Source organism: Crassostrea angulata, chromosome 9 (assembly GCF_025612915.1).
Source record: "Crassostrea angulata isolate pt1a10 chromosome 9, ASM2561291v2, whole genome shotgun sequence".
In the NCBI taxonomy this organism is placed as follows: domain Eukaryota; kingdom Metazoa; phylum Mollusca; class Bivalvia; order Ostreida; family Ostreidae; genus Magallana; species Magallana angulata.
Window position 1 is genome coordinate 10268575 of NC_069119.1, and position 20546 is coordinate 10289120.

At 30.9% G+C, this 20546-nt stretch overlaps 2 protein-coding genes across 3 annotated transcripts in view; one reads left to right on the plus strand and one right to left on the minus strand.

Moving 5' to 3' along the window:
- Positions 1-400: 400 nt before the first annotated feature.
- LOC128163106 (uncharacterized) lies at positions 401-8301 on the minus strand. Its single transcript, XM_052826608.1, has 4 exons — positions 7677-8301; positions 3737-3862; positions 3398-3529; positions 401-2397 (listed from the first exon to the last, which is right to left on the minus strand). Exons 1-4 carry the CDS (start codon positions 8176-8178, stop codon positions 1010-1012), a joined length of 2148 nt encoding a protein of 715 aa, XP_052682568.1. The 5' UTR covers positions 8179-8301; the 3' UTR covers positions 401-1009.
- Positions 8302-8306: 5 nt separating this feature from the next.
- LOC128163108 (COMM domain-containing protein 3-like) overlaps positions 8307-20546 on the plus strand; it is a 28415-nt gene continuing 16175 nt past the window's right edge. The window contains exons 1-8 of one of the 2 annotated variants that reach the window (XM_052826611.1): positions 8308-8491; positions 11199-11310; positions 11668-11731; positions 12344-12378; positions 12616-12676; positions 13062-13118; positions 14836-14895; positions 15457-16026. In XM_052826611.1, the coding sequence (XP_052682571.1) occupies positions 8353-8491; positions 11199-11310; positions 11668-11731; positions 12344-12378; positions 12616-12676; positions 13062-13118; positions 14836-14895; positions 15457-15516 (588 nt within the window). In that variant the 5' untranslated portion in view covers positions 8308-8352 and the 3' untranslated portion in view covers positions 15517-16026. Of the gene's footprint in view, positions 8492-11198; positions 11311-11667; positions 11732-12343; positions 12379-12615; positions 12677-13061; positions 13119-14835; positions 14896-15456; positions 16027-20546 lie in introns of those variants that run through there. The other variant, XM_052826612.1, reaches the window with a different exon arrangement.

Consider the following 20546-nt stretch of genomic DNA (forward strand, 5'->3'; position numbering starts at 1 on the left):
GATGAAGTGAGGTTTTTTTTAAAAAGAAGGTAACTACATAACAATCACATAGTAAAAAGCAAGTGTCCATGCATGTAATCAAGATAAGTCACATTTAGTTGATCAAATTCCGGGTGATCCTGCCAAGCATGGCTGGATACCCTATCCATGGTAAATTTCATATGTTATATGCTATATTACATTTTAACAGTGTTTCTGGAAAACCGCTACCCTTTGGAAATGACCAGGGTTCGACAAAAGACGTTACGAAACGTCAAAACTGTTACATAACGTTTTCAGCGAGATACAGAGCTGAACATTTGTTGTTATATAAACAAGGCTCAAGTCATGTTTTCATTTACATCTAGCTTAGTGAATAGACAATACATGACTTAAAACCTAATGATGAACTACTAACAACGCTAGAAACTATTTAATTATGTTCATAACTAATAAGCAGGTAAAAAGATCTAAGGAAACAAAACTTTTGCTAGTATACAACCAATGTTAACAAAAACAAAGCACAAGCTTTATGGCTCTTTGCGTAATATTATCACAGTAACTGTTGTAAACTAAAAGAATATGCATTGTAATGAATCGACTTTATAAAACAAAATCTTTCACATATACCACAAAATAAATTAAAATCGTAATTTTATTTTTTTCTTCTATATATCTAATAGAATAAACTAGCATGCCCATCAGTCATAGTCTATTTCTCTCAACTATGTTGACAACCTTGATGGCTATATTCTTCATATAGACATGTATTAAAAATCTAATTACTTTATTTAAATTTCTTAATTGTCTTTAAAGAATGTGATTGGAGGTGGGTCAAACATGTGAAATACTCAAATACATTTTGAAAGAAAGACCTTTCTGTCATGAAACATAATTCAAATATTAAATCATGTGTCAATGAATGAAATAAAGCAACAATATTTAAAAAATTCTTTACTTTCTGTTTAACAAATCATCCAATCATCAAACATTCCATTTTTACTTGTCCTTTGTAATATTGTCTTCATCATTAAGAACTGCTGTTGCTTGTAAGAGTTTCTTCATTAAGCAGACTATCACTGAGTTGGGGACAATCATTTAAGACATTTGACATGCTTCCCAATGTAGACCCCTCTCTCCTGTCTGAAGTCTCTCTAGCATTAGTCTGTACGTTACTTGAATTAGATCGACCCTGTGACTGTGATCTTCCACCTTCACTATAACAAAACTGGTCCACTATGGAAGAATGGTATTCCCTATTCTCCAAACATCTCTGATTTTGCTCCGGTATACTGTTCTGAATATCTCTATAGCCTACAGTGTTGGACTGATTTGCCATGTCCTCACGAAGAGCACTTGCTTCCATTTCCAAATTTTTTGCTTCTGATTCATCTGATACTGGAACAGGAGATGTGTACGGTCCCTGCATTTGTCGAGATCCTATGAGATTTGCTGCAGACTGCTGCCCTGACTCTGATTGGAATAGATCAAACTGGGAAGTTTGGTTTGTTGATGATTCAGGGGCGGCTATGGGGTTTCCAACTTCTGTGGCTGTTGGTACTGGCTGGACTGGAATATTAATAGAACTCCCAGAAGGTCTTGCTGCATGAGGATCTTTTTCAAACCCAACTTGCTCTAAATTATTTGTTAGATCACGTATCCCCTGTATTAAACTTGATCCCTTCTGACTTGCTGTATCATCTTGTGCTTGGTGGACTAATGGTTCCCTGGACCTCGAAGACTCTGTCTGTGACACGGCTTTGGTGCTGGTCCCAATGTTCTCCTCAGACAATAGGCCGGTGAATCTCTTTGATGTTGATTCTTTTGGTTTCACGGATAAGTTTCCTAATGAGTTTAAATGTTCATCCAGAAAAGTAGACTTTGGACAAGTTTGATGAGCAGAGTCAGCACCGAGACTTGAAGGTTGTTCTGAAGCTTCCCTTTGGTATATTTCATCGTATGGACTATCCAATTCTTTCTTCTTATTTACCAAAGCAATTTCTTTTTGGGTATCTCTAATAATAGGGCTAATGTCACTAACCTCAGTTCCTTCTTTAGACCTGGAAGTCAAAGTCGGAATCATTTGGGGTTGCTGGTCCTCTTCTTGGCCAGACTTTTTTCCAGAGCCAAAAGAAACATTATGCCCTGTCAGAGTAACAGCCTCGATACTATGCTTATTGCTATCTGTGTTGTTTTCTGGCTTTGAGTTTTTGTTAAAGCTTGAACTACTTGATGAGCGAGACTCTGACAAATTTCTTGAACTCTGTGCTGGGGAGTCTATCAAATTATTCTGAATTTTTTCTTCCAAGTTGCTCGAGGAATCACTGGATGGAGGTAGACCCAGGATAACATTTTCAAATCTAGCATCGCTTTCCACTGGTGAGGTACCAATGTTAAAATTGTTTAAACTTGATTCACCTTAAAAATAGAAAAAAAATACTTTTCACCAATATTTATATCTTCAATTATTAAAAAAAAGGCTGGGTGCTCAGCAATTTATCCACAAGATAAACCAGGTGCCTAAATCTTAAAAAAAAAAAAACACCTAATAATTTATTTAGCTATTAAATATTATCTATTAATTTAAAAGAAAAATTTCTTACAATTTATTCAACCTAATGGGTTTTCTTTATAATCATATACAAGGTTCTTCTTTGTATACAGTTTAAAAATGACCAGGACAATAATCCAGCCCTATAATTACTGTGACAGTGTCCATTCAAGGTCCTGTCAATTATTCATTAAGATGGCCAGAGTTCGAAATTCCATTATATAAGTCACAAAATGCAAGTCAGAATAGCAAAAACTGTGAGATAAAACTTTGAAAATTCACAAAAAAGAGTTCAACTGGTTTTTTTTCATTGTAACTTTATCTTCAAAAAACTCTATTCAGCATTCAGTTTGAGCTTTATTTGCTGTTTATAATTGCCATATTTAAATGAGCCAGAGTGCATTATGTAAAAAATAAATTTTGGTAAAATGATGTAAGATTTGAAAATTCTAAACCAGATTTGACTGCAATGTACTTTTTATCCATAAATATATCGATAGGCGTCCCAAGCCGCCTTAATACATGTACATGTCTACCCACACAATTAACTTATAACTTTTAAAATTTCTTTTATCATTAAAATCGAATCAACTGTGATGATCTTTGTGTCCTACTAATTTAATAAATCACGCATTCAAGAAACGGATTGGCTTATTTTATTTGTTCAACATTGAGGACAGGAAGATGGTGCCAATGGTAACATTACCACTGATTATGATGTTATGGTATAACCTGGTGAAATTGTGAGTTTATTTTTTAGCGCTCGTAAAAATTTGCTAGTTAGTTGTATAGGGAGTTTCTACTGCTGAGACTTTATAATTAACAGTGCATGTAATTATATCTTCCTCAAAAGGAGCATCAACTTACCAAGGTCTAATCTAATGATCTGTAGAAAACTTGAAAACTTTTCATCTTGAAGATGTTTCATCAGATCAGCCACTTTGAATCCACGAAGTGTAAGTTCATCAAGAAAAGCATCCCCAGCATTGCCAGATTTTTCTACAAAAAACAATAATGGCAGAATATATACCAATTATTCATATACATGTATGTACATTCATGATGTGAATTGTTAAAAATATTAATTGTCACGAGTAAATCATATGTTATCCAACAAACTTTTCTAGAGCTCCAATACACTGAAATATGGGGTTTAATTGTTTCTAAGCATTTCTTACAGAAAATGAAGCCTCATATTGCACTAACCTATTTCCATGACTTTATTCTTTTTGAAACCCATTTTTTTACTCAGTTCTCTCCAAAGTTTATTTTTACTCAGTTCAGCAGCCCATCTGTCAGTAATTTCAACTGACACTTCTCCTAGTTCTGTTTCTGAAGAAGAAATAAATCTTTATGCATCATTTTAAATCTGGGGGATTAACATAAAAGATATACTCTCAGGTATTAAAGAGACAAACATTGGTCAGCTCTGTTAATGTAATATGAAATCATTACGCTACATGGAATAAATTATATATAAGGCACCGTTTTGTTGATTTCTGAAATAGCAATGCATGAATAAGCTTTACTTATAGTGGGCAATTTATACTTATGATAAATATTCTTAATACGCATATGTGAAGAAAAACGTGGTTTTAATCATTATAAATGTATGTAAGTATATAAATGTTTTGTTTTCATGGCAAATGGATAAGAGTAATGTTTTCAGTAATCTACATGTAATAAAATATTTAATTGAGGTTGTCATTGCATAGTAATTAAAGTATTGCAATGCGCAAAGCCAATCACAAAAAAGTGATACAAGGGCTTTAATTTGACATTTAAGCTCAGTATGTGTCGACTTCATTCACTCTTGTTTAGAAAAAAGTCAAAATTATGCTTACTAGATTTTGTATTGAATTCAATTGATTCTAAAGAATGTCTTAAGATTACTGTTTTTTAAACGCAGGTAGGTTAAAGCAACTATGATTTAAATGATTGTTGATATTATTGTCAAAAAATGTTAACTTTTATTAAAACAATGCTGAATATTAATATTAAGTGAATGTGTTCACTAAGAAATTAAGTTTCTACATCGGAATTGAGTCGCTCGTTGAAGCTGCCATGTCATGCCATCGTGTGACAGTTAAAAATAGACCACTATTTTACCTTAGTTAAAAAAATATCAAAAAGTGTAACACTACCCTGAAGTTTATTTGTATGCATGATACAATAATGTGATCTGAAATTAGCTCATGATTTTTAGTATTACCTCTAGAATCCTATTGTTATAATTGTAAATATTGTCATTATTTAACACAAACCCATTATTTATTTAACACAAACACAAACACAAACAGCTTCTTTAATTTCATTGAAAAAACTATATTATTTTCATTTACAACAACGAAGCAAAGGATCCTAGCAGCACTTTTCAAGTATTTTAGGACATATGCTTTCATATTTGCCAAATTCATCTTTAAATCATAATATTTGGGGTATACTGTGTTACACTTTTGCCTTTTTTGTAAACACTGACAAAGGAAAGGCCAGTCAAGGCATATGAATATCTATCTGCTTATAAACTTTTTAACACTTGCTCATAAAACAAAATATCCATGCCTGTATTATACTGATTATATCCTGAAAGACTCTCATCAAAATTGGGGGTATCTGAATTAAATAAGTCTTATTTCAGCATTGTTTACACACTGTATTGATTCCAACGATTTGTCACTTGACATTAATTGATCTAATCTTTTAAACTAGCTTGTGAAGTCATCAATGAAAACGATACAAAACTAGAACTGTCCTAATGGGACTAATACCCCCGCTAGGCTAATTTCAAATGGGACAAATAATTGAATTGAATAATAGTTAAGGTTTGGAACACATACAAAAAAAAAAATTCTAGAATTGTAAAAAAAAAAAAAAGTTAACAAAGAAAAATTAAAATCAAAATTGTCAGAATTTCACTGTAAATACATATCTATAACAGTAATACATTTACAAATGTATGTATTTGATGATATATTTTTTTAATTTAATTGATTTAAAGAAAAACCAACAAAATGACAATAACCCCTCCCTTTGTAGTGAATAGAAATACCGGTAGCCAAGCAATGCTCTTCTGTTGATAAAACTTTCAATATCTTTCTAATAAGAGTCTTGACAGATGCAATTAGTTGTTTCAAATTTTCCTCACTTTCTCCTATGGCACAATTGAACTCCATATCAGAAAATTGATCCCATAGGACTATGATTTTCTTTGATGAGTTTGTTAAATTTAATAAACTCCCAAAACATTACCATAATTACCATACTATGTAAAAATATGTAAAAAAGAAAATTTAATATTACAAACAATTTTAAAATTGCCAAAACACTACAATCATATCAGTAATTTTGAATTTCATTTAAATTAATGCCCAATAGGGTCACTTCATCAAATTACTTGACAAATAAATTTCAACAACCTCTAAAAATAGTTTAACTTCTTTATTAATAATTATATTATTTATTTCCTTATAATGATAGACCTTTTGGTTTACATGAAACAGTTTTAAAATAGCCCCAAAACCATCACCCATTTTACATATTATCAATTTCCCCTAAACACATGCTCCATCTGAGCCATGGCTCAGATAATGGCTCCCTTGGGACGAATGAATTCAGCCACACTTGTCTTTGATGTTCTCATTAGCTCTTAAGAATTTATCATTGACAAACAAAAACTTTGCATTGTCAGTTGATAGAATACTTATAAAAAATAATTTTTTTTTATTAATTAAGACATAAAGACAAAAAACTCCATCTGGATGTATTTATATAAATATATTTTAGAGTGTTTTCTATTAATTAATTAATAAAATCTGTAAGGATTACCTCCCTTACTTTTCAACATTAGTGTACAATATATAGAATAAGGAAAATGAAAACTGTCATAAAATCATTAAATCTTGTCTGATCTTAAAAAAAATTGCAGGTGCACATCTTCAGATGGTGTTCAACATATGTACAAATTTTCAAACTGTTCCATGCAGTAATAAAAAATTCTATAGGGGGGACAAAGTTGCGTCTACAGACAGACGGACAGACGGACAGACGGACAGACGGACAGACGGACAGACGGACAGGGTGAAACCAATATACCCCCCTTAACTTCGTTTGCGGGGTATAAATAGCCCCAAAACCATCACCCATTTTACAGATTATCAATTTCCCCTAAACACATGCTCCATCTGAGCCATGGCTCAGATAATGGCTCCCTTGGGACAAATGAATTCAGCCACACTTGTCTTTGATGTTCTCATTAGCTCCTAAGAATTTATCATTGACAAAAAAAACTTTGCATTGTCAGTTGATAGAATACTTATAAAAAATAATTTTTTTTTTTATTAATTATAAGTAAAGACAAAAAACTCCATCTGGATGTATTTATATAAATATATTTTAGAGTGTTTTCTATTAATTAATTAATAAAATCTGTAAGGATTACCTCCCTTACTTTTCAACATTAGTGTACAATATATAGAATAAGGAAAATGAATACTGTCATAAAATCATTAAATCTTGTCTGATCTTAAAAAAAATTGCAGGTGCACATCTTCAGATGGTGTTCAACATATGTACAAATTTTCAAACTGTTCCATGCAGTTATAAAAAATTCAATAGGGGGGACAAAGTTGCGTCTACAGACAGACGGACAGACGGACAGACAGACAGACGGACAGACAGACAGACGGACAGGGTGAAACCAATATACCCCCCTAAACTTCGTTTGCGGGGGTATAAAAATCCTAGATGTATTCAGTTAGAAGAGTTTCTTTTGACATTTTACGTCTGTAGTTTTTATAATTTGGAGTTAAAGTTGTAAATGATAGGTTTGAGAAAAATATGACATCATGCTGCTTAGTGTGATGTCACATTGATTATGTTGATCAGAGGAATTTTTACTCAATCGATTGCTGGTACTTGCCTTATCATAGCTGCAAATTTTATGCTATATACATATGTATGTACATTTCATTACGTTCCTTAAAATTATTCTGATTCAAAAATGTTAAAATACACATCTCTTCAATAGAGACACTTTTTTCTGAACCCTCAATGAGTCGCAATCGCGGTCAGCTCTCTCTTCCCTTTGCACTAAATTGTAGTCTAATTATTCTGAGTGTTTCATATCCAACAATCGTTAATTTGTCACCTGAAGTTAACTGGTCCTCGTCTGTGCCTCCACTAGCCTGCTGTTCTGCACTTCGTGTGTTACTCGGGATGCTTCGAGTGTCTGAGGATGAAGAACTAGAGGAGTGTGACCATGGTCGGGCACATATCTGAGCTGTTCCCCTATACACTTGAACATTTCTTATTCCAGTGATTGGCGAAGTTATATTTTGTTGCATTGCACAGGTTAATCTAGGTGGATATTCCAGCTGAATACCACCCCTCTCTGCAATCTCCATCGCCAAATCTACGTATTGGTGTTTCAGTAAGGCATATAAAAAGCTTTGAAAACATCTATAGTTTCTCCTCCTTAAGGCTTCTTGAAGTTTGTCAATAGCCTGAATCTTGCTCCTTAGAGCGGCTGCCTTGATGTCCTCTTTGTCAACGTCAGTAAATCCCTGAATGTCAGGTAAAATCTCTAAAGGATCCACCAAATGTTCTCTCAATAAGGGCCATATATCTCTCACTAATTTAAAATGGTCCATATTTAACCCGTCAAAATGGGGCTCTGTTTGGGTTAAGCCAGAGACGTATTTTTACTATTTATATTTTGCTAATATTGTCTCTGGGCACGACCCTACTTTCGCTTTCAATAATCGGAACTCTTTGGTGTGCGGAGGTTACATTCGTATCATTGAAGGGGTGGGCCAAAAGTCATCATGGAGCTTCCTCAGTCAATGCAAGATGCTTTAACATTAGCGGGAGAGTCTATCCACATTCCAGACGCACAGTTTCCGAGTTTTGTAGAGGTGGCATTCCGTGGAGTCATCAATTCAAACGAGAGAAATGCCATAGAAAGTATGTATTCGCGATACCGTAACGTTATACCTGCAAAATCTGGATAAACATCACATGACTTTTTTATGCACGACTCGGGAACTTAAAAATGAGACTTTTTCATCTTAACTAATAAACCAGATTTAGAATGCAAACCTTATATCATGGTTTTGTACATTTTAACATACACAAAGCTATAACTTACTGTCAAGTTGATGAAATATTTATAATTTTGCCTGTGGCATTTTGGTATATTTTTTTCACAAGTAATGGAGAAAATAATGATGGAGCAGACCATGATAATAATAATATCAATATAACCTGCACCCCTGCTGGCGCCGAGTACCATTTCTTGCTAGTGCATTGTTACGTCATTTTATCAACACATAAAATATTATACGAAAAATGACATAACAATGCACTGGCGAGAAATGGTACTCAACACGAACTGGTCGCACGCCAGTAGAGTTTCTAGTCACCATGCTCTACCAACTAAGCTAAGCTATTTGGTGCTTGCGAACAGGTTGGGATCAATCTCCCAAATGGGATATAAATTTAAAGTGCAAAAAATAAAAAATTTTGAATTTTAAATTTTTTATATAAATCTGCATTAGATTAGATGAAATGTAACAACTTTTGGTAAAAACTTTTTCTTTATCCCCGAGTACCCAAACTCCGTCACCATAAGCAGAAAACATTCCGCGTTTCTCTGTAAATTATTTTTTGCAGTTTTTATCATTTGCAATCACTAAATATAATCTGAAACGTTATAATTTATAAAGTTATTAACAAAAATATTTTTATTATTATTCAGATAAGCCCTCTGAATACGACATTTATCACACGTGCTATCATAACTTATGAACCTAACTCCGTCACCCACATGATCTATGATACGCCAGGGAATGAAGACACATTAACAATTTAGTTTAAACTCAACTTGTATCTAGGTCAAGTTATAATAAGTGAAATCGGTGAATACATTTTAAATTATATATCATTTCATCAAAGTGAAATGATCGCCACAATAAAAAAAATGGGTCCTTGTAACAACAATCACAATTACCTTTTCAGAATGTATGGATGCCGTTTAATTTCTGTCCTTACTTATTTCAAATATATCATATCACTAATGAATTTATTAATGATTATATTATTTATTTATTACATTTTTAATAAATATAGCATATTATATAATTACCAACATACCGTATATAATCTGTAACCCTGTATAAGGCAAAAATTATGGCATGAGCGATTTGACGTTATCATCAAGTGTAGTGCATAAACGCTATTGCGGATTGAAAAAAAATGTATTAATAACCTTAATAAAAAATAAATTACATGTGAAATGTTTCCTCTTGACCTCTCTTAACATGACTGACCACTGTAAATAATCAAATAGGCCCGCGTGTCAGAAATATCGTTATTTTAGTGCACCAGTAAAAAGGTGTTAGCTGATTTCACGCAATTATTGTTGCATAAAATGAACAAGGTGTAATTTTGTTATGTTTGAACATATTCTTAAATTTAACCATTGTAAATTGTTGACATTTGATAGAAGATTTTTGACATGCAAAAAATGATATCATAATCGCACTTGATTTCAAACGGCGAGGAGTTTCCTGACAGTGACGGAGTTAGGGTGCTATGCGACAACCATACACTATTACAGAGATTGAATCCTCAGTATATTCAAAAGTTCTTGCCAGGAGATCAATCTTACAAGCTATAGACATATAGAAAAACTTATTAATAAACAAAAGTTGTTGCATTTGATACACATTATTGCGGATTTATATCAAAAGTTTCAAAATCAAAACACTTATTTTATGCACTAAAATTTATTTCCTATTTTGGCTATTATAATCCCATAACGGGCTATTATATCCCATTTGGGTGATTGGTCCCAACCTGGTGATCAAATGGTCACACATAATTATTATTAAAAATCCCAACCTGGTGATCAAATGGTCACACATAATTATTATTGAAAATCCCAACCTGGTGATCAAATGGTCACACATAAAATCAGAGACATTATATAGATATATTTTGTCTCTGATGAGATGTAAATATTTAAATTAGAGACTAAAAAGTAAACTTAAATAAATGAGTTTTTCAAAACATTACAGTATCAGATTGAACACAGATAGGTGTTCCCTCATTATAATATGTCAATAAAAAAAAAAAATTGTTCATTTTACCCCAATAATCATGATAATGAATATTCGGAATTCCTAAAATAATCACCTCTGCCATGCATGGGTATCGGAGACAGGTCAATGGTTTTTGACAATAGAATTTAAATTGTTTACATTTCTAAATAGGAATATGCTAAAAAAAAAATTATTATATAATTGATTAATTCCTAGTTCTCTGATTGGCTGATATCAAACAATCTAGTAAAAATGGAACATTATATTCACCTGCACGTGACCTAGGAGGTCAATATAAGATTTGATTTTTTCTATGTTCGACTGAATATAGATCATCCTGTTGTTTGTTCAGTTGGCATGGCAATGTGCTTGTGTGCAGTGGCTTCGGCTCAGTGAATATTTTTTTCTTCTCTGTTAGCTAATTAAATCACTGTACATGTATTAACCTCAAAAACAGCTGATTGTATAGCATCTCATAGCTACAAGACTTCATTTCTTATTTACTAACTTAGATGATCTGGAGCAAGTAAAAGATAAAAAATTGTCTATTCACAAGGGAACTTTTTCAGATTTAAAAGAATTTACCAGCAAAGATCCAGCAGCTGTGAAAGAGGCTTATGCTGGCCTTGTTGCCATGGTGATAGAGGCAGCCAAACAGGATACAGATATAGAGTCACTAAGGTAACTTTTCTGATTTTGCATCCCCTTTTATTTCTTTATTCAATAATGAATGAACCTTTGAATTTTATGGGAATCATTGAACAAACTTTGATTTGCAGTTTGATTGCAAAAGACATTGGGGAAATGTATAAATATTGAACCATAATCACCCCCCCCCCCCCCCCCCAAAAAAAAAAAATGTACGTGTACATGTATTTAAGTATAATTTGCAACATCATATAGTTTTTATGATAATTATATAATTAATATTTTTATCAATAGATTACAAAATTTCAATAACATATGATATACATGTTTATATGCTGTTACTAAATGAAATTTGTCAACAAAACACATCTTTTATTGTGTATCTTTCAGCTCTCTCTTAGAAGACTGTAAGTTTCCTCCAGAGAGAATTAAGGAGGTTTCAGAGACTTATCAGGTAATAATGGTTAAAAAAGTTTTTAGTTCAAAAGTGTGGGCAATATATCTCATTCCTACTGCATTATATTGTATACTTACAGATGATTGTTTTCGGCCCTGTGCAGTATAAACCAAAAATTCCCCTTTCTGTGTAAAATAAAGTTTTATATAACACCCCTTTCCAATTCAATCAAAAAATGTCATTGATTGCTATCATTAAATTCTGATGCTGAGTATAATGCCGAAGATTTTGTCAACATCAACTTTGAATTCAAACAATGCCACAAATTGACAGGAAAGTTTATTTCATGATTTCCTCCCATATTATTTCAAAAGAATGGTTGATAACCCAAATTCTAGAAACGGAATTCATTTGATTTTTATTACATGTACTAGTATTAATTATAGAAATATTACCTAATGCATTTTTTAAAATTTGCATTTGAAAATATATGGTTTGACATAAGAAGGACATTAGTCAACATTATAAAGATTTAACTTGAAAGTATGGAACAAAAATGTATTGTAAAAGTCTTTGCATTTTAAATAGAAAGGTCTACAGATATATCTTGGGCAGATTTCATTTGTTGACGGTATAAAAATATAACTCCCTTTTTTTTTTCTATTGCAGAAGAACAAGCCAGCTCTTCAGATTCTTCTTGGAAGGTAACGATCAGTAAATGTAATTGTAGATGCTTTAAAGTGCATATTCCGAAAACAGCACATGGGTATGAGATGAAAAGTGAAACTGTTTTGCCTTGCTTTGTAACCTACATTTCAGTAGTTTGCAAGTGATAAATAATAGATGGCAATATGGTAGCTGTAACATTTTTTTTCATTGTATTTCTTTTTTTCAATTTATCAATTTGGGTCCTCTAAAAACATTAAAATTTTTTGTTTCAGTGTTGGTCGCACACCTGCCCATATCGTAGATGTAGACTGGAGACTGGACTACTATGTCAAGGTAAGCTGTGTGAGAGAGAGAGAGAGAGAGAGAGAGAGAGAGAGCTTCTTGGTATTATTCATTTGACAGTAGAAGATTTTATTTTATTTTTGAATGAGTTATAATTAATACCATTAAACAAATTACAGGATATATGTATATGAATGTAATGTTAGATTCTGATGATTTAGATATATGTAAAGTGATTTCATAGATAAATATAGTTTACATGGTTCAAAGGAGTTATGTCCCTTTTAATTAACTTAATAGGTGTTACATATTGCGATATTGCTGATAAATGAAATTTATGAAGAGTGTAGGAATGTATTGTTTTATTTCAATTAAATATGTAATTTTCTTTATGTAATATGTATTTTTTTATTAAATGTATTTTTTGTTGCTTCAGAACAATCATATGGAGAAAGTGAATGAAGCTGTGTATTTGATCACCCTCAAAACAGAGGTAACCATTCTTTAGTTTCTTGAATATTCACATAACGTCCAACAGTGCTTTACTTGCATTGGTCAGTACTTGAATGAGATATTCTTTGCTAATGCAATCCACGACCAGATGGGAGAATATCATACATTCTGGCTCTATTTGCAACAGTGGGAAATATTTGGGGGGGGGGGGGGAGAGTGAGAGTGTGAAAAATTATATATTGTATAGAGAAAGAGTTCTTTTTCATTTTATTTTGGGTTCTTTTTTCTTAAATAGATAAAATGTAGGTTGGATGTCAACAAAGGACTATATATGGTTTGAGCCTAAAATGGCCACCTTAAATGAACATCGTCATTTTACTGTAATTCTTTGTTTTATTTGTACAAATATACATTTGAAGTGTTTTCATAATTTTCATTTTGATTTTAGTGCCCACAGTTTAAAAATATGACATCATAAAGTTTACCTTTTACCGCCATTTTCTCATTTTTAGCATAAAACAGCTTGTTTTGAAGCAGTTTTTCTTTAAGGAAACATTGAGCGACTGCTTGAACAAACAAAATATTTTCACCAAAGATGTATTTCTCCAATACCTATAAGTGACAAAAAGTTCGTTCTTGTTCAAAGAGTTGCTCTGTATTTCCTATTCGAAAAACGATAAGAAAAATGTTAATTTTTGACTGATTTTGATTGAATTATAAAAATAGCGTCACTTCTGACATCATATACTGCCAGTGAGTGCATATAAATCAAATAATTAGGTGTCAACTCCTTTATAAAATAACACAGCAAATTAATGTACTTGAATCATTTTAAAAATAGCGAATTATGGGGGACAAATTTGACTAATATCATATATAGTTCTTTCCCATTCATATAATGATTTTCAGCCATAAACTACATGAGGATTGTATTATTGAAATTGGATGTTAAAACAGAAAATCCAGTTAAAGTTAATTTTTTATGCAGATCTATTTATATTATGAACCCTGAAAAGGCTAATGAAATTGTAATTTGATTGAAAAATCATATTTCAAAACGGGACAAAAACACATTCTGTAACCCAATTTGGATTTCTTATAAGTTCTCTTTTGTTAAAAAATATGACATTATTTAGAATGCTTACTGGTTTTTAAAAGTTTATCAACGTACAGTAATTTTGAATCACATAAACCTGTGACATTTTCCTATGCCTGCCAGTGTTCCAAACTTTGATTACTATATTTCTACACCAAATTGTACAGTTGTAATAAAGAAAGAAAAACATGATCTTTTAAATTTCTTCTTACATCTTAATTTAATGTACATATAGTCAAATATACTAATGATATTATAAGTACAAAAAGCAGACAAAACCAATTCCTTTTTTAGGGTTAGATACAAAACACAAAAAAGAGAGGCCTGAGATAATGTTTTCTATATTTTTTTTAACTTTAGAGTAAAGAATATGATATATCTTATTTATTTTACATTATCTGGTATATATTTTAGTACATGTTACCTTTCCCTTTACTATTGACCTTTATCCTATAGGTTAAAGGTCAATGACTGGTAAAGTTCAAGGTCGATGATTGATTTCAAGGTCAAATTGATCATCACAGACTGCTTAATATTTGATGTGACCACAGGAAAATGACTGTTTTAACCTTGGTTCCAAATTATTATTTTATATTAATATTTAAAAAAAAAATATTGAATTCCTCATTGACATATAACTTTGATGCATTTCTTTCTGTAGTTACCGAGTCAGAAAGAACTACAGGAAGTGCAGTTTTCTTGCTCTCAGGAACAACTTCAGGTTAGATTCCAAACTTTCATTTAACCTCTTTATTTGTTTTTAGATTTAAAGAACTTAAAAACTTTACATTGGTTATTTTTCAAACACTAGATTTCTTAAATGAAACAAATATTTTTTTTCCCAATGGTCAAAAACATTTACATTATTGCTTCAGAAAGAAAAGAACAACATTTTTTTTAAAAAGAAATTAATTTGTATGATTTATCTCTTTTTCATTTACTTTAATTTTATTTAGTCTCTGTCATTTATAAGAATATTGCTTTTTATGATTTTCCAAAATATATTTCCAGCATGATTTTGAGGAAAAAAATCTGAAGGGAAATAAATTCATGGGGGGGGGGGGGGGGGGGGGCATTTGTTATAAATACTTAGTACTTGTGATAAGTGAATAAAGATATTTCTTTGTCAGACTTTTAACTTTTGATCTAGCTTATTTGAATTATACATGTAGTTATCAAATTCTTAGAGAGTTATCTCCCATATCAAGGGATAATGAATCTTAAATTATATTCTAATACTGAAATAAAATGGAGAATTATAGAAAAACGTATTTTTTTTCAGGATTTAGTGGGCAAGCTAAAAGATGCCTGCAAGTGTTTAGAGAGAATCAGTCAAGGATAGTGATACCGGAAGAAGATAAAAGATTAGTCTTTAAAACTATCCATGCATAGAAAGATAGAGAATGGTATATGTAAATGTATTTACTCATGTATTAGACATGAGGACTTTGTAATTAAAGTTGATTTGTTTTAAAAGAATAATTTTCAAAGTTTTTCATGTATAAAAATATATAGAATGTTATATGTGAATTACACGTGTATTAGATAGATCTATATGATATCATTAAAATGGATTTGTTTTATTTCAAAATAAAATTTTACTCATTCAAAATTGTAAAACTGAATATACATGTAAATTGTAATGAAGAGCTTCAGAAATCATCGATCATTCAGTGAATGATAGACTGGCCTGTAGCAAACTTGAACTTGTGGTTAATTGATGTTGTTATTATGTATTAATTCAGTTAATTACGTTAAAATGGGGACAGCTGTAAAAACAGACAACTGAAGCCTTGTAAATCATTAACAGGTGTTGTTATTTTTAGAATCTTTAATAAACAAATTAATAGTTTTATGACTTGGAATTGTGCTGTAGAAACTTAAAATGCTACTGTATAAAAATTATAAAGAAATTTGGCCAACAAGATAGTTAGTTGGCATGAACCATCAACACAAATCGAATTGCTATATGTAGAGGTTCGAACAACAATTGATTACCGGTACTCAAAGTATATGTGTTGAGAGCTGAAATTCATGTCTATACAGGCTTTTGAAAAAAACGCATAAGCTTTCTAAAAAGGGCAATGAGGGGTAAATGGATACAAAATAAATTGATGATGTTAATGCATATAAATAGTTAAATTGTATATCATAATAAATTAGTAATAAGAACAGAAAATAGTGTGCATATGGCAAAATAAATAACGACAAATTAAACAATAAAACATACAAATTTATTCTATAGTTCAACATAACATTATATCAACATACATATAAAAACAAAAACGTTTGAAAATTAAAAAAAATTCGAGGGGGGGGGGAATCACCAGGAGGATTTGAACCCAAAACACTTTGTATTAATTAACTAATCCAGGACGAACCCAGTGAGCCATGTGGGACTTTATTATATACGGTATAAATTACTGTTTGAAACAACATTGTCATATATCTGGACTTCGATTTTTATCCTCCAAAATTATTTTGAAAAATTATTAGTCATTTCTGAGTCATATCTCCATCTTTTTTCTTTTCTTTTTTAAGAAAACCTTTTAATGTTGAAATATGTTATCTTTACAAGTTTCAAATATTTTAGACCCATATTGAGATAAAACCTTTAGCATTTTAAGCATTTTGCTACTCATTCCACTTACAACAGGAAACAAATGACGTTATAATTAAAAAATGTGTAAAATTAATCTATGAAAATTTCACTCTCTTTGTGAGCCCAGATTCCTGCCGAATCTACATCTTAAGCGCCCTCTTTCTTTTCTCGAATTTTAAAAAGGAACATGAAAGGGGCTTCCGTTTTGTTTCTACGTTTTGTTGCTTAAAATCGGTTTGATTTCTACTTAGAATATGATACAAATATGGAGTTCAGACCCATTCGGCATCAAGTTCTAAAAATGACAATCCTAGTATTTGGAAGTTTTGACACGCATACCCAGTTAAAATCAACCTATTCCAAATATTTAACATATTAAAGGTTTAGAAATCTATGATATGGTAAATATACATTGTTGCAATAATTAAGAAAGAATTATGAGAAAATGTTCATATTTTTAAGTTTATATTATCTTATTTGTCCTCAGATAGGCAGTTTACACGCCTTTTTCACCCATCTTTTATTTAGCATTTTTTTATTGTATAAAATGGTTTACTTGGCTGTGCATTCTGAATGATTAACCAAAATTTGAATGTTAGAAGTCAAGTTACAAGCGAGATACAGGGGTCAGAATTTATGGTTTGCAAACAAAGCTCAAGTCTTATATTTGTTTACAAATAGTGTAATGTAATTACCATTTCTTTGACAAAATGACTCGTGGCAAACAAGAAAAAAATGATTCAATGTGTTCATAAATAATTCATAAATAATACCATAGACAAAAGAAAGCAATATTTGCTTGAAACTTAAAAAAAAATATTATAATTAATCATTCTAGACATTAAAAATGGATATAAAATTTTAAAATTTGTTAGTCTTCGAGTTATGAGTTAGATAGAGAGCTCAGATTTCTTTCTTTAAACAAATTGATATGATAAATTTGACATGATATTGTTTACATGTTCAATGTTGAAAAGAAAATTCCAGGTCTAGACCTAAAATGAATGTGACAAACACTAGGAATTGTTACGACTTAGCAGATAGAACAATCATGACAAAAACACGTTTATAGGTGATTTGAACCAATGTAAACTAAATTCTGGAATCTGAGTTCTGGAATCTTAAAAAGAAACTGAAAAATACAGATAAGCGCTTTCATATTTTTCTTTAGAGTGAACCTGTATGATACTGCATAAATGCATAAATACATATTTAAGTAACATACTGTTTATAAACATAAGATAATTTTCTTCTTTTTTTTTTGTTTGCATTATTATTAATATTACAAAAAATACAGTTATTAAGACTCTCCATTGCACATTCATATACGCAGCCAAATTGTAAAATGTGTAAAAAAAAAAAAAAGTTAAAAGAACACTAAATTTGTTTTATGGGCCATTAATAGTAATAAAAGTACAATTTGTCACAATTATTGTGGTTGCCAACCGCACGAGACAACAGGTGTCATCATTTGTAAAATCGTACAGAAACCTTCACCTCATTAATTTACCTGTTAAATGGCTATCGTTTGACACGTCTGCAGGTTATGTCGCATAAAATTATGATTTCTTATTTACATACGGTGCCTAGCTTTATCAAAATTTCAATGTAGAGAATGAATAACTCGAAATATAAAACTCAACGATGCCAAAATCATTTCGGTCATGGTTGTTTTTAATTTTCATTTCAATTTTTAGCTCAATAAGGCTCAAGTGAGCTTTTCTGATCGAAAATTTCCGTTGTCGTTGTTGTTGTCGTCGTAAACGTTTCACGTTTTCATCTTCTTCTCAAGATCCACTGGGTCAATTTCAATCAAACTTAACGGAAAGCATCATTGGGGGAACCTATTACACAACCAATTTCTTAAACAAAGTTATTAAAAAATACACAAAACAATTTTGAATTAGTCCTTCCCTTATATGTTTAAATTGTTTTTAATACATATTGATTTAGAAAAATTGAGAAATATTTTCTTTATCATTTTTTAAACGATTTTGTTTAAATCACGACATATGTCTTTATTTTGAAATGTTATACTGTACATTATGGTTTTATTTAAGTTGAAAATAAATAAGAAGCCCGTAAAGTTTGTTGTTTGTGGTTTCTTAAAATTAGGTCAAAGAGTTGTAATAAACAAACATTGTAAAGCTACATTTCCCAGAATCGTGTAGGTTTTTTCCGAACTAATAAAAAAAACCTCATAATACGTTTCTCAATTTTTAACTATATAATAGCTGTGGTCCCCAATCCGACAAACATATGTAAAAAAAAAAAAGTTTTTGGTTATTCACATTTTTTTACATTATAAATACACAAAAGGTTAACGTTTGAGCTGAAAAGAAGTTCACTCTGTTGAGATAATAAAAAATATTCATTTAAAACCATTACAAATTTATATTTGTAATGTTAACACTAGTGCTTATACTTAACTACACTTTATTATACTGGATATGTATAGTCGGTACTTGCAATTATGTGTGTCAGTATTATAACTTAGTGTACTATTAAGTACCTAGTTTTTAATTGTAGACAACTCATTCAGTAGTATATAGAACGTCTCAACATTCAAACAATCATAAAATAACTGGCCAGTGTATTAATGATATGTGCTTATAAACTAGTATAGGTTTAGTCTTGTAAACAAAAGTACTTGTTTACTGGTATAGAGGGGGTTTTTTTTCTAAAAATTTTGATTTTTTCCATGAATTTTACGCGCATGCTTGGTTAATGACATCCTCTTTGTTTTTTTAGTGCAGGAATTATACCTGAAATAAAAAAGTACTTATTGATGAATCTGCATTTCTGTTTATAACTTAGCATCATTTCATTTTGATTCTTTCGTGATTTGAATTAAGGTAATTTATTCAAATCCACGCACTGTCATGTGTAATTTATTTAAAGTGCACAAGTAAACAAAACTGTAACGGGTCGGGAAAACAAAAAATGGAAATTTCGATGTTTTGTTTTCAAAAAATTAAGCACTGTTATTTTGCTTCCAGTCAAAAATAATAAATAATATGACATATGAGCTGCGGATTCTTATTTGACAATATATTACTGAATTTTAATCACGTTCTATACGGGATCGGTCTTGCAAATACTATATATAGGTTGCAGGGACAAACAAGTTTATTTGTATCAAGGGCATTTAGCAAGGTAAGTTAGCCCTTGAAAAAAAATTAAGATGTATTTAAAATTCATTATGACCACTGCTAATCAAAATGTTGTTTTGTATGTTTAAGCCAAGTGTGGTCTACGTTTAAATTCAAATATGATTCTATTAGATTGAACAAATTTCAATGTTTTACTTTTAGAACCTTTTAAATTCCTAGTCATGCAATAGGTAAATATTTTAAATAAAATATGGGAAATATGTGTTTTGGCAAAAATGTGCTATTTTGAAAATTTTGAATGTACAATGTACATGAGATCTTAATGTTTACAAAAACATATCATTTAACTTATTTAATTTATAACACAGGCCATGTACTGTAAAATATGTTTTGTTGAGGACAACAGTAGTGAAATTTTTCCAATATATTTTCTTATAAAAACATGACTAAAGAACATTATTCAGCAAAGTACTAATTAGGTCTTTCTTGTAATTTTAGATATGATATTAATTGCCGTAAACTAGTATTAGTGAAAAAGTTATCCAAAGCGTGAACATTATTCAACATAACATCTTTATCTCTCTGGGGGGAAATAGTAATTTTGCAGTGAAAATTCATTTTACTTTAATGGGGCTGACTGTTCAGCGTATATTACAA

What these genes read in the sequence shown, in the direction of transcription:
- LOC128163106 (XM_052826608.1), bottom strand. Translation starts at nt 8,178, where the DNA reads ATGGACCATTTTAAATTAGTGAGAGATATATGGCCCTTATTGAGAGAA. An exon ending in CGAGGACCAGTTAACTTCAG is followed by an intron (nt 3,863 to 7,676) that starts GTGACAAATTAA and finishes TTTCTTCTTCAG; the next exon opens with AAACAGAACTAGGAGAAGTG. An exon ending in GAATAAAGTCATGGAAATAG is followed by an intron (nt 3,530 to 3,736) that starts GTTAGTGCAATA and finishes TGTTTTTTGTAG; the next exon opens with AAAAATCTGGCAATGCTGGG.